At 40.1% G+C, this 15316-nt stretch overlaps 1 protein-coding gene across 1 annotated transcript in view; it reads right to left on the bottom strand.

Moving 5' to 3' along the window:
- LOC137278332 (collagen alpha-1(X) chain-like) overlaps positions 1–13649 on the bottom strand; it is an 80891-nt gene extending 67242 nt beyond the window's left edge. The window contains exon 1 of the mRNA XM_067810603.1: positions 12415–13649. Within this exon, the coding sequence (XP_067666704.1) occupies positions 12415–12810 (396 nt within the window). The 5' untranslated portion in view covers positions 12811–13649. The remainder of the gene's footprint in view (positions 1–12414) is intronic.
- Between the last annotated feature and the right edge of the window lie 1667 nt (positions 13650–15316).

Here is a 15316-nt window from a genome sequence, read left to right as displayed (position 1 = left end):
CTAATTTCGCAGAGGGTAGTCGTCCTTTAAAGTGGCGTTGGCAAATAAAACAGGTTCGTGAATCCAGTGGATTCATTTAGTATCCTCCTTCTGACAGAGTTTTTATGTTGTACTAACGGTATTTCGATATTCGCGTTTTAATGGACATTCACATTCTCCACATATCCGAATATCCAAAGATATTAATGCTGTGATTTTTTCAGATATGAAATGGACGAAATATAATAATATGTAACGAGAGTTTTCTACAAGAACCCACGGGCAATGCATTACCGATTGTCCATGTACATTATATCACTGACTTTAGGTATTACAGCTTTCTGTATGAATGGACAACACTGAGCAAAGTCAATATCCCAACCAAACGTATAGCTGAGACATTCAGGAAATAATACCAGTTGAAGGGTATTGCATGTTAAAAATGTTCAGCTTTTAAGACTTGTTTGATATCGTCTTTCATCTTGTGAAAAATGTAACATTAAATCGTTAAAGTTGAAATTTGGAAGTGTTATTTTTGTAAGCTAAAATACTCTTGTACGTCAGGAATCGATATTCTAAGAGAAAAGTGTTGATTCAGGGCATTTACACATCAACACGTTTTACCATCATCAGTTTTATAGTCTTTCATGTCACTAGGAGAGCACACAAGTGTGAATATTGCTCTACATGTCTCCTACCGCAAAGTACTCAAGCCCGCTACAAGGAGAGGCAAAGCCATTCCCTAATTCTCTTAACAACGAATCCACCAGATTCCCACAGTCTGACAAGCTGGAGAAAAGAAGCGAGAACTCGCTATGGATTCAATGTAAACAGCCCAATTCATAACGGGATATCATATACGCAGCATCAGCTATGTGTCTACGAGGCACGCAAAGAACGCTTGTTTAACACGTTGAGCGTTGATGTGGACTGACGTCGTCCTTGGTAACGTTACAGTGGTGAAGGCGGCACAAATATGTGTCAGGAAAGCATTTGACACGTGTACCACAGTAATAAATAAATCCTTACAAAATGGGTGTGGGGGAGGGGGTAACCTAACAGTTAAAGCGCCAGCCTACATGGGTATAATGCGTGACGCGCATTTCGTGTGTCCCCGCCATGATATTGCTAGAATGTTGTTAAAAGCGGCGTAAAACCATTCTCACTCACTCACTTACCTTACAGTGAAAACCATAATCGTATTCAAGATCAGGATAACCTGTTAGTCTGAATGAACAAATAAATGAGTGCCGCAACCTGCTCTCCGGTTTGATAAGGACTCATCTGTCTTAACTATAGCTGGAAAATTGCAATCTTCACCAATCATTTTTGTACAGTTCTTTAATTTACTTAAGTGTGTATTTTAATATATCCGGATGGTGGAAACAAAACGGGAACAGAAGTGTTATATTTCAGATTATTCTTCTCATGCTCTGTCTTATACTGTTATGAAAATCTGGAAATAACTTTTCGTGTTTCCTAATTTGTTGTCATATATATATATATATATATATATATATATATATATATATATATATATATATATATATATATATATATATATATATATATATATATATGGTTAAGTTTTCAGCGTTGGGCTTTGAATTATATGCCATATCGAGTTTATGAATATGTACAGTACTAACGGTCATTACTACTCTTTATAAACATTTTGAAACATCCTCTCATTATTTACACTGTATAAACAGTCTCGTCTTCCCTTTATCGAAATGTCACAAATGTTGCCCCTCCAATTTCAATTAAATACAGTGTGCGTATTGTTGTATGTCAAAGAGAGTAAGCTATCGTTGACAAGAACTCTTGTTCAATGTACGTCACGTAAATATTTCACGAAGTAAACAACATTAAACGTTACACTTACTGTTACTTGTGTTTACCCGTTCATAGCCTAATGCTTCAAGATATCTTTGACATTATCTACGTCTCTTGGCAACAGGTTTCTATGTATTTTATACATATCTTAAGATATTTTTAGTTATATAATATAATGTGAGGGAGTTGTGTTTTATGCCGTCATAATCGATTCAAGTATTTGCTTGCCTGAACAAAGTCCGAATTGACACATTTGTTTACCGCTTGGATTAAAACGATGATCATATTACTAAACGACATTCTTCTTTGGGTCACCATAACTTAGAACGTTCCCCGTAATCCTATATCACGTTTTAATCGACTCAATTGGACGTTTTCTGATTTCACTTGCTATTTCAAATACAGAATCCAATTACGACTTCATTTTCAGGATAACACAAGCCAAACGCTCAACACGCCCATTTCCAATATAATTGTTTATCTAGTCACTCGTGAAAAATGATAGCTGACGACACAAGAAAACACACATCTTGCCCCTTTTTTCTGTAATTGATTTTCGTGACTTGAAAATTTGAAGATTCGAGGGTTTATGGTTCTATTCTAACTACGTCACATCGATTTCAGATTACGCTTGTGATGAGGCAATAGATGCAAAACACTGAGTGACATAGAGAGCTTCCAGCAGCATAGAGTGTGGGTGTTATGGCACGAGAGAACTTTATTGCGCACGAAAGATGATGAAGTTTCGTTTTATTATCATAAGGCCCATAAATACAACAACATACACACAGAAGTGCGTCTGTTACAGGATACATAAATTCAAAAGTACATAAAACGACACATCATGTCAGTACATTTGAATAACATTCATTGCTAGAATACAAGGGGGTTGTAAAATATTAACACCAACATTCTTGCAGATATACTTTTGTAAGATGAGAGCAAATAGGTCTTTGAATGCATTTAAAAGTGCATATGGAAGAGTTTTGAACGGCATACTTTTCATTGAGAATGAGTGTCATTTTCACCTGAAGAAGGGGTAACGACATACCCCGAAGCGTTGTTTCCCTCATGATAAAGAACTTGACATCCATAAAAAAACTTTCCACCTTAGGTAGCAAATAGTTCTTCTAAGCACATAGAGTGAAATCAACCTCTGTACTGTAAGTACAGGTACATGCAAAACTATAAGTGGATTCTACGCCACTCTTAGTACCTGTCAATAATTAGCACCTCAGGTGCACCTGGTATCGACCCCAGGCCTTCCGCGTGCATACCAGTTTATCTAACCATCATACTACCCCAAACGCCCCATTGTAATATAGATTCCACACAATGTTTGGTGATATGTATCTTGAGACCGTGTATTATGACAAAGAGGATGTCATGATTGTTAATGTATTATCAGAGGGGTTGAAGGTGTGCGTGAAGTTCTCTGCAACTGTCTCTCGTCAGCCTCCCTCTCTCTAAATGTGTGAACAGTCAAAGACAGAGATGGGCGACAACGTACAGAAGAATAAGCATATCCACGTTGACACAATCACTATAAAGAGGACTGGGATGTTGTCTTGCCAATACGTTTATCTCAAGTCGTGTGCCATAAAACCATGTCACCCTATGTACTGACATTCAAGGTCAGTCATGAGAGACTTTGGACTATGGTGGTCCAGTCTTCGCTGTCCCCGCATTTGGCCGACTACAGATGCATCCTTTAGTCGCCTGGAGTCTATGATCGCTAGTACATCCAATCCTCTAGGTTTGTCAGGAGTATTACTGTATGCGTTGGTTTCAAGTAATAAACCATTTATAGAAGATCTTCCACATGAAACTGATACGTCATGATAAAACAGAATACCTTTCAAATCACTGTCTTGGTCTTGGCGTGCGCTGTTTAGTGCCCATGGTACCGTTTGAACCTCAAAGCTAGAATATAATCTGGGTCAAACGAGAATCGAGTCCGGGATCGTTGGGTCAAGACAAAACGAACTCTGCTCAGAGAATTGGAGAGAATTGGAGATCACCATGTGATGCAACTTGTGCAGAATCTCTCATTTGGGGAGAATATATGTCACGGAGTTTTGTGTCCCCAGTCGTATCACGATATGAAACATTGAGAGTTTCATTAGCACATTGCAGTCAGTTGGAGAGTTCGACCTGACTACTCAACGCTTTAACACCACGGCTTCATGTGCAGCGCTCTCATGACAGTCGGCTATACAGGAGCCAATTCTCACAAATTTATAAATGATTCTACATTGGGTATATTTCATCGAGTGAAAGCAGAACACAATTTGCCAGACCACATGAAATGAAACCCACAATGCCTTCGTAATTGATATAGTACGTGATTTTATATATTACAAGTCATCGTCTCTGCCTATCATAATTTTATATTCATACCATAACAATCATCCATCAGTTCGCACGAATAGGCCACAGCCACGATAATATTGTCAATACGTGTAGCTAATTAAGGTCGAAGACAACATGCAGCTGTAATCAGCGAATGTGACGTTTCATTCCAGATAGTATAAAAGTAGTTTTACTGGTCCCGGTAAATGGTATCTCGACAGTATACAGCTAATGTGTTCCAGTCACCTTCCAAAAACACTTATACTTTAGCATCAACCATTCCGCATCATGTACAGTCCAAAATCATTTAATAACAGTCAAGACCCGGAATAAATCTCCATGATTTTTGCCACCAGAATTGGAAATCAAAGGAACAATTTAGTCTAGCTGATTCCTTTCATACCTCGACCTATGCATAGAAATGCAAGAAAGAGGGTCCGTCTGCAATACATGTCAAGATGACTTCAATTTTTCAGTCGGCAATCGGTTCTTCATGTTATACAATATAGTATCTGGTGTTTACTTCTTATCTTGATTGAGATACTTGACAGGAGGATCCTTTCATGTTACCTTGGACAAATGCCACGCCGTGGTGTTTGAAGGGTATTTAATCCTGGATATAACATTATAGAACTTTTATTGTAAATACGCTGAGACATTCTTCAGATATGGCAAGCCTTTGACAAGTGTGATGGTGGACCCTATTCCCTATCTCATTAAATGATAGCTTTTATTTCCATTCGATACCATTCGATAGTAAAGATCTGACAACCCCTCCACTGAAGGTCACCTTAAGTTATCCTTCAGCGAACTTTGACTGCGCAATCAAACTAAAAGATCAGTGGCTTAATAAGCTATTTACATGACAGCTCTTAAAACGGTCTTCATTGTTTGTCCTCTGTACGGAAGGTTCGGTGTATACAATATGACATAACGCTATGAGATGTTCATTCTCAAGACACATCCTCAAGAATTGCCCGTATGTAGAATTAAGAAGCTTCGACCTGATTAAACAGTTCTACCGATGTGAACATCAATAGAAAGTTTTTCAGATCTTGATGCCAGAGGCCTGGAATCGAAGAACCAAGTATAATCTTAATGAAATTGACCCTATATCGAACCCATGATGTGATTGTCTTCATGCATGTACATTGTTCAAATCGCTCATCATTTTAGCCACTGTCATCTTTTTAGAGCACCTGGTGTCAAAACTGATTTGCAGCTATCCGTTCAAATCATATTCGTCTTTCACATCAACGGAATCTGTTTTGGCATCCGACAGAGATTATTTTTTCTCAGGCTTTCTGATTTTGTTCGATGAGGCTTTGAGGTAGCATCTTCGCTTCCCCCAACTGCTACCATACATACCGATATCTGGACAAATTATGCTAGTGAAATGTCCTACATGTTTTGGTATTGAGAATCACCCTTTTGTCACTCATGACTACATTGGGTTATTTCATCCCGTTATTTCTTGGACTTGCTACCAATGAAATTAGCTCGTTCTGCGAATACCTGCTGGCATGGAATAATTATTCTGATGTTTCGATTTGGGGTCATAACGATGAGGATGTTTTATTCAATCTCTGCCTTTCTCATATATCTCGCAAGACAGCGGGATAGCCTTGCGGTTAAAGCGCTGACTCGTCGCGCTGAGCAATCCGGGTTCGATTCCCTACATGCATACAATTTGTGAAGCACATTTTTGGTGTTCCCCGTCGTGATATTACTGGAATATGGCTAAAAGCGGGATAAAGTCATTCTCATTTCCTCACTCATATTTCTCTCTATCTACCCCCCCCCCTCTCTCTCTCTCTCTCTCTCTCTTCTCTCTCTACCTCTTCTTTTCAATCATGACAATACCTTAATACTAACACACACCAGGTGCATATTTCACTTAGAAACAGTTCATCGACTACTAGTTCCTGGCATCAATCACTCAAAAAGCTTTGATTTCACCTAATGAGCGCACTAATCATCACAGCTACGTGACAGTGTGCAGATAATGACATCCCTAACACCAGCCAATCGCGGTAAGTAAACATCACTCTGGCTTTGGAGGAAGTCGTATTGTATTTTATGAGTTTATCAACAGAATTCTGATTTCTTATTGGCTAATCAATGTCAGAGAGCTCAAAGCTCTTCACACATTGGGGAAATAGCCTTTATATGGTGCTGAAAAGAGTGGGAGATCTCTTTTTCACACACTGCTGCACAAATAAGAGGCCATTTAGTGACTTCAGACGCGATGAGGGACGGTAATTCATTGACCTGAGATGTTGGAAAGCATGAAGCAGGAATTCCAAGTGAATTGTATCATGAGTTCAGTTCTAGTTATTCTCGTCCTGCATCTCTACGAGCTCGTTCTGTCAAACAGAAGCATTGATTAAGGGGTCTCACACTCGACATTCTTTATGGTGTACCGTAGAGCTGTGTCATGTAACAGCAGCATGTGACGGTGCTTCTCTATCAGACATAATGCTTCTTAACTCCTCATGATTTACTTATACGTAGAATTATAGTCTGATATAGGAAATGTGCTTGACCGTTAATACTGTGTTTTAGGAGTGGTGTATAATCCCCAGGAAGCTGAGATTGAAAATACGATGTGTGTGTGTTCTGAAGGACATCCAATGATCGGGGGGAAACAAAGGTCCCTTGAGCAGTTGAACTGGCGAACTGGACATCGGCGCTATACAAATGTCTGGTATATATATGTATATATTAGGGATGGTTGCTTACTGCCATTGGCTGGACTAAATAGGGTCGTCAAAGGTCGTTGTTTAAAGCCGGCTCTTTGACGGCCCTACTTATGTTCTATCTATCACTTACGTGCTGGTTTTTTTAGAATAAAATTCTGTTCTGTTCCAAAATATAGAATAACACTCAATGCATTAATAATGACAGTCTATCGGCTTTACCGGTACAGTTGTCGTAATGCCATAACTGTTGAATACCATTATTATCAATACTGGATATGTCCAGCGTTTATTGCTACTAAAGCCGGGTTATGCTCCAAACCCCCTTATACGTGCTTAGTTGTGTTGAGCATAATGAGACCTTTAGGCACAAGGAATGGAGTAGGCTTTCAAGGGATAAAGCGTTCATATTTTTGAGCTGAAATCATTTTATGTTGGACCCGTGAATACCTGGATATGATCAGGCCCCCATGCTTGTCGTGAGAGGTGACTAACGGCATCGGATGGTCAGGCTCCCTGATTTCTTTGACACATGTCATCGTATCCAGCTGCGCAGATCGATGCTCATGCTGTTGATGACTAGATTGTCTGGTCCAGTCTCGATTAGTTACAGGTCGCCGCCATATAGCTGAAATAATGTCTGAGTGCGGCGTTTAAGAACATCCGACCCAACCAATCGTCATAATTTATCAAATACAGAAAATGGCATATACAGATATTGGTATCAATCGCAGTATAGAATGAAGTTTTTGTCTGTGGATCATTGCAACCAACGATCAACGAGAAACGATTCCTTGTGCGACTAAGGTACGTAACTCCGCTCATCGAATTTTAGCGTAAGACCACGAGGACATTCGGAACACATTGGTAAACATATGCACAGACATAGCCACTATGCTGCATTGAACATCGCGCACGATCTATATACAGCAACGAACAAGAGGCCCAGGACTGCTCCCTTCGCATACAAAATCATTTCTGTTTTCGGTTAACAAATAAACCAGAACATCATTATCAGCAAATATTCAATTCAAGCGATGAAAACACATTGCTAATTCTGAATAAAGCAATCGACAATGTCGACAGACACGCTACGGTCTGAATTCAGAAAGTTGGTTGGAACACGGAGATACATTCAATTTGGTCGCTCTCTTAGCAAACTCATTGTAAATAATGATCCAATTTTATAAATCGAAATGTGGATTTTCTTTTCCGTTCTAGTGAAACCATGAACAAGGTCCCTCTATGCTGATGTATTAGTTAACGGCTTAACACCGATGGGCGCTGTTGGAGATGAAATTGATTAGTGCTTTTGACCGAGTCCAATTCGGAGCAAGGAAGCATGAAGAGGTTTACAACGAAATTGACGGGTTGTCAAATAGTCGTCTCAGACAATCAACTACACCCTCCTTTTAGAATAAATGGAATAAACTTTTGCGTATTAATAAGGCACTGAACTGGGACTATTTTTATGGCACAGATAACAATATTCATATCCCACAAGTCCAATGTTCTGTAAGACCCATGCTTATCGTAAGAAGCGACTAACGGGATTGGGTGATCAAGCTTGTCATCGTATCGAAATTGCGTAGATCGAAGCTCAGCGTTTGATCACTGGATTGTCAAGTCCGGACTCGATTATTTAGAGACCGACGCTGCATAGCTGGAATAGTGCTGAGTAAAACCTGTTTGCTTGATGAAATGTCCTCATGTGAAAGTATTGTGATCCTCAAACGACGAACTTAATGCTTAGTGCCATACACGATGAGAGAGAGAGAGAGAGAGAAAGAGAGAGAGAGAGAGAGCGAGAGCGAGAGTGAGAATGAGAGAGTTACACGGGCGTAGTTAAATATTAACCTGCATGTATCTATATCATACGTAAACTTTTAATCACGATTTTCTATGTATTGCATTTTTAAGAAAAAATACATCTTTGAAAAAACATGCAGGCTACCTGATTAACAACGCAAGAAGAATAAATATTCAACACATACATGAGGTTAAATCGCCAGTAATATGTCGCGTGTCATCACTCACTCAGTCGTGGTATTTTCTGAGATGAACAACTGACTTGTCTGTGCCTGTGTTCGTGTCAGGTGGGCCAGGATACGCTAACCTTTTCCAGAAGGAATGGTATCAGCACTGTTCGTGGCATCAGCACACATTTACCATTTTCATAATGGCACAAATAACGGCACGATCGACCTTTGTGAAAATAGTCTCTACATATCACCTGGTCCTGTGTGTGGTATATATGTCCGTGCTCAACTGATATTAGCAGATTCATCCAATCACATTATTTGTGCATGGACAAAGTTTAAACAGGGTCAGCGAATTCCAGGTACCCGTCTTGGAAGTCGGTCAATGAGCATTTAACATAGTCTGGGGCACAGTGAGCCGGCCATTCTAGACATCTGTCTTCAACATGATGAGTGTTGACTGACTCGAACATGAGCACACATTACCATTCGATAGAGGCCAGTAATGACTGGAAGAAAGTATGAGTCAGTGTGAGGACTTACGGCTAACGAGTGAGTGGGTCTGATGAGTGAGTGGGTCTGATGTGTGAGTGGGTCTGATATGTGAGTGGGTCTGATGTGTGAGTACATGTGTGGCTCAAGGGACACCAGAAGTGGTCTTTATACATGTGATGAATCCGTCACGGCGGTTCGGCGTAACGAAAGAAAGCTTTAACCAGTCGGCTACCTCATCGCGCCATTGGCTGCCTGAATGACTGACCGAATGACCCGAGAAGGTCCGGGGTAGAATAGACCTTCAGCAAGCCATGCTTGCCATAAAAGGCGACTAAAGGGATCGTGTGGTCAGGCTCGCTGACTTGAATGACACAAGTCATCGGTTCCCAATTTCGCAGATCGATGCTCATGCTGTTGATTACTGGAATGTCTGGTCCCGACTCAGTTATTTACAGACCGCCGCCATATAGCTTTGATAATGCTGGGTGCTGCGTAAAACAAAATTCACTCACTCACTCCCAATGACTGAGTGTGATTGAGTGTGATCGAATAGGCGACTGAAGATGTGACCGGTTCACTGAGCAGCTGATACAAAATCTGACATCACACTGAAAATATTTCACAGCTATAGAACAAACATTTCATAATACCCGTCACCAGAGGACAGTGAAAGAATTACACGTTTTTAACCACATATAATACAACATAACACAATCACTATCATTCCATTCCACCATTATTCCAGACATCGTGTCTCATCACATAAAACAAGCACACTGACCACCTGCAACACGTTAGAACAATTTACTGGCAACGGGGATTCACGATACCTCATTGCACGATTTCCCCACCATTATTTCAGTGCAACAACAAAAGGGACATCTTCTTGCTGAAGATCAGCAGCTGCTATAACACACATATATTCTGTACTACCATATCACCATCTACTCAGGTTCTTCCTGTCTCAAAGCTTCCCTATTAAAATGTTTATTCACTAATGTAGCATGTTCACACTGAAACACATTATCCAGTTAGTAGCTGATATCACGTTACCATAGTAATATTGCCATTTCATGTGCCAGCATACCACGATGTTGTCACAAGGACACCACCTACCATTTTATCTTTCTTTTAAATCGGTGGAAGCCAGTTTAATGATCTGAAGAAAATCCAATTGAAATGCCATTAAGAAGGTAAAAAAACGAGGAGCTCTGTAGAAAGCTGTAGCTGTTAATGTTATTAATTTTCGGAAACGTCACAAATGGACCCTTATTATATGGCCCTTTCCTTATCACACTTTAAATGCCATTTTATGACCCTAATTGATTACATCTTTTAAGTTCTCTTTAGCTAAAAACAAACGTATTGCACCATGCATCATTTAACGTATGCAGTTCCATTGTCACATACATGCATTACCTGTGTATGAATCTTTCATTAGAGTGCATAGGGTGTATGTAATTAAAAGACTGATATCGATTTTTCTTCTCGTTTTGATACTTTTGATGATTCCAAAAGAATTTGGAGATGGTACCCAGATGGTACCATAATGGTTAAGGCGTCACTGATACTCGTCTATCCCCTGGCTACAAGAACGACAAGACGTTTATCTAACAAAACCCTTTGAACAGTTCACTATTCGCTGTACTTCACTCGCTGTGGAGGTTGATAAGACTAGATAGACGAATCGCATCATTTCCGCATGGTATTTAGGACAGCTTTAAGCAGCGCTCCTGATCATATGCATTTGATATTCAATGGTAAAGATTTATATCACCGGTCATTGCCTATACCATCCCCCATAGGTATCTTAACATGACGTGTTTGCCATGGAACTATCTCTGGCAGACATCAGATCATTTTGGTAATACCCTCCGTGTTTCATATGGGAGGGAATGTATATATCACATCTTCATCCAACCTCGCTTCATTTAAGTCGTATGTACAGGGTTGTTTAAAAGGGATTTATAATGAAAAGGTGCTGGCATTGTAATTCTGCAGCCTTTGTATAAAGTCTGTCATGGCTTGCGTTGTTTAAACTGTCGTTACAAAGCGCTTGGCCTATATACTCATACGCTTGAGAGTTGCCAGCAGAAAATAGTGATCAGTTTCACAGGACAAACGATGTTCACATATTGCATAAAACGTGTATTGATCAGTGCAGGCATTCACGCATGTTGAATGACATCACCAGGAACTCATTCGGGACAATGACTTTGGCACTCACAAAACCGCTGCGGAATTTACTAAATAAGTTGCCTACTTTCCACAATCCCTCAAAGTTGAGGCATCGGGTCTGTTTCTATTATACAGGTGCATTGGGAATACAAATCAATAAGGTTATATGAGACAACCATGGAATAATTATCCTGTGGTGTGCCTACATTATAGTGTTTACAGTCTAAACACACATTGTATGAAGAATGTGTGGTACAGTGAAACAATTGTGCTCTTTGATGTGGCAAAATATTATGTCAATAATGCCCATGATTGCCTTTTTAACTACACAAAGCTTCACCTTTTACACTGATGGTATTGTCCTGGCTATTGTTTGCGATGGCAAATTGATGCATTATATCAGCACAGGCGTAATTTTAACTGGCCACTGACATTTTAAAATGTCAGAGTTAATATTGGCTTATAACGATGCTATTGGATTTCAATATATGAACAGCACTAAAATGTGATTAACTCTGTAAAGTAGGTCTTAATAATGAGATGCAGGACTTTGACAAATTAGATGGTTTCATAATACAAGAGAAAAACTCTTAGAATTGGCAGCCAAGAATTTATAGATTTAGCTCTTCTAAAAGGTGTATAAACTAATTTCGGAGTTAACGACACATAAAACTTGCTAATTAACGTCTTCATGTAAGGAGGATATGCTATTTCAAACCTTACAGACCAATTAGAATGAATGACTTAACGGTCACAAAAAACAACGGTAAATTAGCCAGCGAAACATCGACATCATCAATACTAGGACGTATAATACTAAACCTTTCACTCTGACAAGATCACCAAAGCCGGGATGTGCAATAAAATTGCGGCTGTATAAAACTAAAAGCACTCACCGAATTGTGGGGCTTTCTCTTCCACCACTCAAATGTGTCATACTGGTAGCTCCCGTCTGAAGATGAACGCTTTTCTCGTCTATCCTTCGAGCTAATACTTGATTTAGGGGACACATCACGGCTTGATTCTGCTAATGGTCCTAACAAGTTTAATACATCGTCCCGATGCAAAATACTGTTGAGCTTCCTCCATGTGTCAAAATTCCGCTGGTATGCTTTACTTCTCAACTCCTCCTCGAGCCGTTTAAGTTCTGTGTAACCAAACCAGATTGAAATTCCAAAAAGAGTGGTTAATATGAGTGTAAGAATATATAACAAACGAATATGAACAATAATGTTCAGTGGTTCCTTCAGAATCTTCTCCTTGATAACTGTCTCCGTCTTTGTGTGTGACATGTTGGACGATTGATGGATAATGCCCCCGTTTTAATGGAAACTTGATATCAGGCGTGTCCTGTGATTAGTACCTCCTGCTGAAACCTAATAAGGTGTCAAACATCTGTACAATCCAAGATCTTCAATTTAAACTCACCGATCCGATGCTGATGCTGTCAAGAAGGCTTTCAAATTTCAATTAAATACCAAGCCATCTTCACTGTGTTCAAATTTCAAGTGCTGAGCGAGCAGTGGCTGAGATCAACCTTATCGTTTAGCTGTCGGAAGGACTAAGGACGGAAAGGAAATAGAGCTACTTGCAAATTTACCTGACTGTATAATACCTGTCCGAGTGGAATGAGGTCTTGTAAAATGATTTCCACAAACCTACTCCGATCCATTCAGAGTAAGCTGTCTATGAAACACTTCACCTCCGCGTTGTAGACACCTCCGGTCCACCCCCGCGCTTAACACACATTCACCCAAGATAATTATCTGTGGGTGAGTATTAGGTAAAAACGTAGATGTCTCCCTTAAGGACTGAAAGAGGATACAGATTCAGGTTGTAGGAAATGAGCATCCATGAAGGAATTCGTGTCACGTAGATCGTAACAACAGTTCCACATAGGGCTTCTGTCACAATGTTATACAGCGGAGGTCTGCCACATCACTGGTCGGTAGAGCGATGTTCCTCAAATCCTGATCAGCGGGTTTACTAACGATTCGACAACACAACACTGACACTGACTATCTGTCAACAGGCACTCATGGATGACGGAACGGATAAATTGACAATCAGTCCCAGGCGCGGTAGTCAAGACAGAGCTTTTATCTGCAGGAGGGTGCTAGTGGGCTCGCTGTTATGACGGGTTTGGATCTACTGCATTGATCTTCAGAGACGCAATTTCATTACGCGGGGGCACTTAAGCCACCAGTCTTGCCGTGTGTCCCTAGAACCGCTAGACTAAGGAAAGCTCAAATCGTGTGCATGATCCAAATAATCTTGAACATATGGGTTCAGCAGTGAAAGATACCGTCTGTCTGTGTCAAAGATGAAGGTGCCTCTTCGACCCCCATCAATAATTTAATCCTCTACAATTTGTTGATAAAGAGAATCAATAAATCAGTTTAACCACAGAATCGCTTCCAACCGTCCAACTTCAATGATGTGGAGACCCTGTAGGCACGGCTGTATCATTAGAGGTACCTCACCGTACAGCAATTCCCGTCCTTGACACCGTCTTTAGACACGTCAAAGGTTAGAAATAGAACCTATAGCTTGAGAGTTAATATTTAATATCCCCAAATGTCATCTGGGAAAATAAATGAGCTTCTTCAAATCAGAATATGCCCATTTGCTTTTTGAAACAGGGTTACTGTGTTTTCCCGCTTGTTGCGACAGGCCTGTATTTCAGATGATATAATTCCACTGACACCGCTGTGACATCTTTATCGCAGAGGCTATGCCACACAGCTGATAGAGGAGGCACCAAGAACCCGGTTCATAAGTATCTTAGACACCGCAACACTCGACACAATATTGAAGTGCAATCAAATTCCTTTAAGCTAGTGTATCGGAATCCTAGAGAGCTCCTCGCGAACGTACTGCTTAGCAATTTGATAAGGAGATAAAGACCACAACGTATTTCCGCAACGTATCAATATTTCGTCTTCTTCGTCACTGCCTCAAATTAGACGAGTCGGCAAATACCGCGAACCATGGAGCTAACGACAATACGAAGAAGAACGTGGGTATGATCTTAATTCTCACACACGAAGCGGAGTCCACCTTGTCAACTCTCTCCCGCTGACGCCCGCTTCCAGGATTATCTTATAAAATCATGCACAGTGGGTGTCAATGTTCAGCGACACGGAATAACGCAATGTTTGATTGAAAGCTTTGTAGCTGTGAATAGGGCTCCTGTGTTTCATACCAAGCGGGTCTCTATTTTCTTGTCCTCCAGGAACATGAAACCAGTGTAGCAGGGATTGCGAGCTGATTTATTTCTCATTCTCGCTTTCCGTTTTCGAGCCCATAAAACACGCTACAGTAATTGGTAACATATCATAGCCAAGCTCTCTACTGAGGGTTGTCTGTTAAAAACATTTTGGCAAAAATCTATTTGTTAATGTAACGTGAATAATCCTATTGCTGTAATTGTGTTTATTACATATTAGATTTACATTATTGCGAGAAGAAAAAGCGACAAATGTCATCGCACAGCGTATTTCTATCGCCATGTTATGTGTTCCTGAAAAAAATTCAAATATCGATCCTTCCTAATGTAATTTGTTCACTAATTCAGAAAACAGAATGAAGTGATATCCTGGATTTGTTCAAATGCTAGTGACTACTCGCCTCTCTCGTTAGCTGTACTTGTGAAACATTGATAATTGTTTAACTATTCCTGGGTAATCTGCCTCTTAGCAACTCTGTGTCTGTCTATTTTAACAGAATGTTTATCGATTGGTATTCGAAATCAGGTCTCGTTCAGACTATGGTCGCTACGTATATACACTGTATAGA

The sequence above is a fragment of the Haliotis asinina genome, chromosome 3 (assembly GCF_037392515.1).
Source record: "Haliotis asinina isolate JCU_RB_2024 chromosome 3, JCU_Hal_asi_v2, whole genome shotgun sequence".
In the NCBI taxonomy this organism is placed as follows: Eukaryota; Metazoa; Mollusca; class Gastropoda; order Lepetellida; family Haliotidae; genus Haliotis; species Haliotis asinina.
This window is presented reverse-complemented; position numbering and strand designations above follow the sequence as displayed.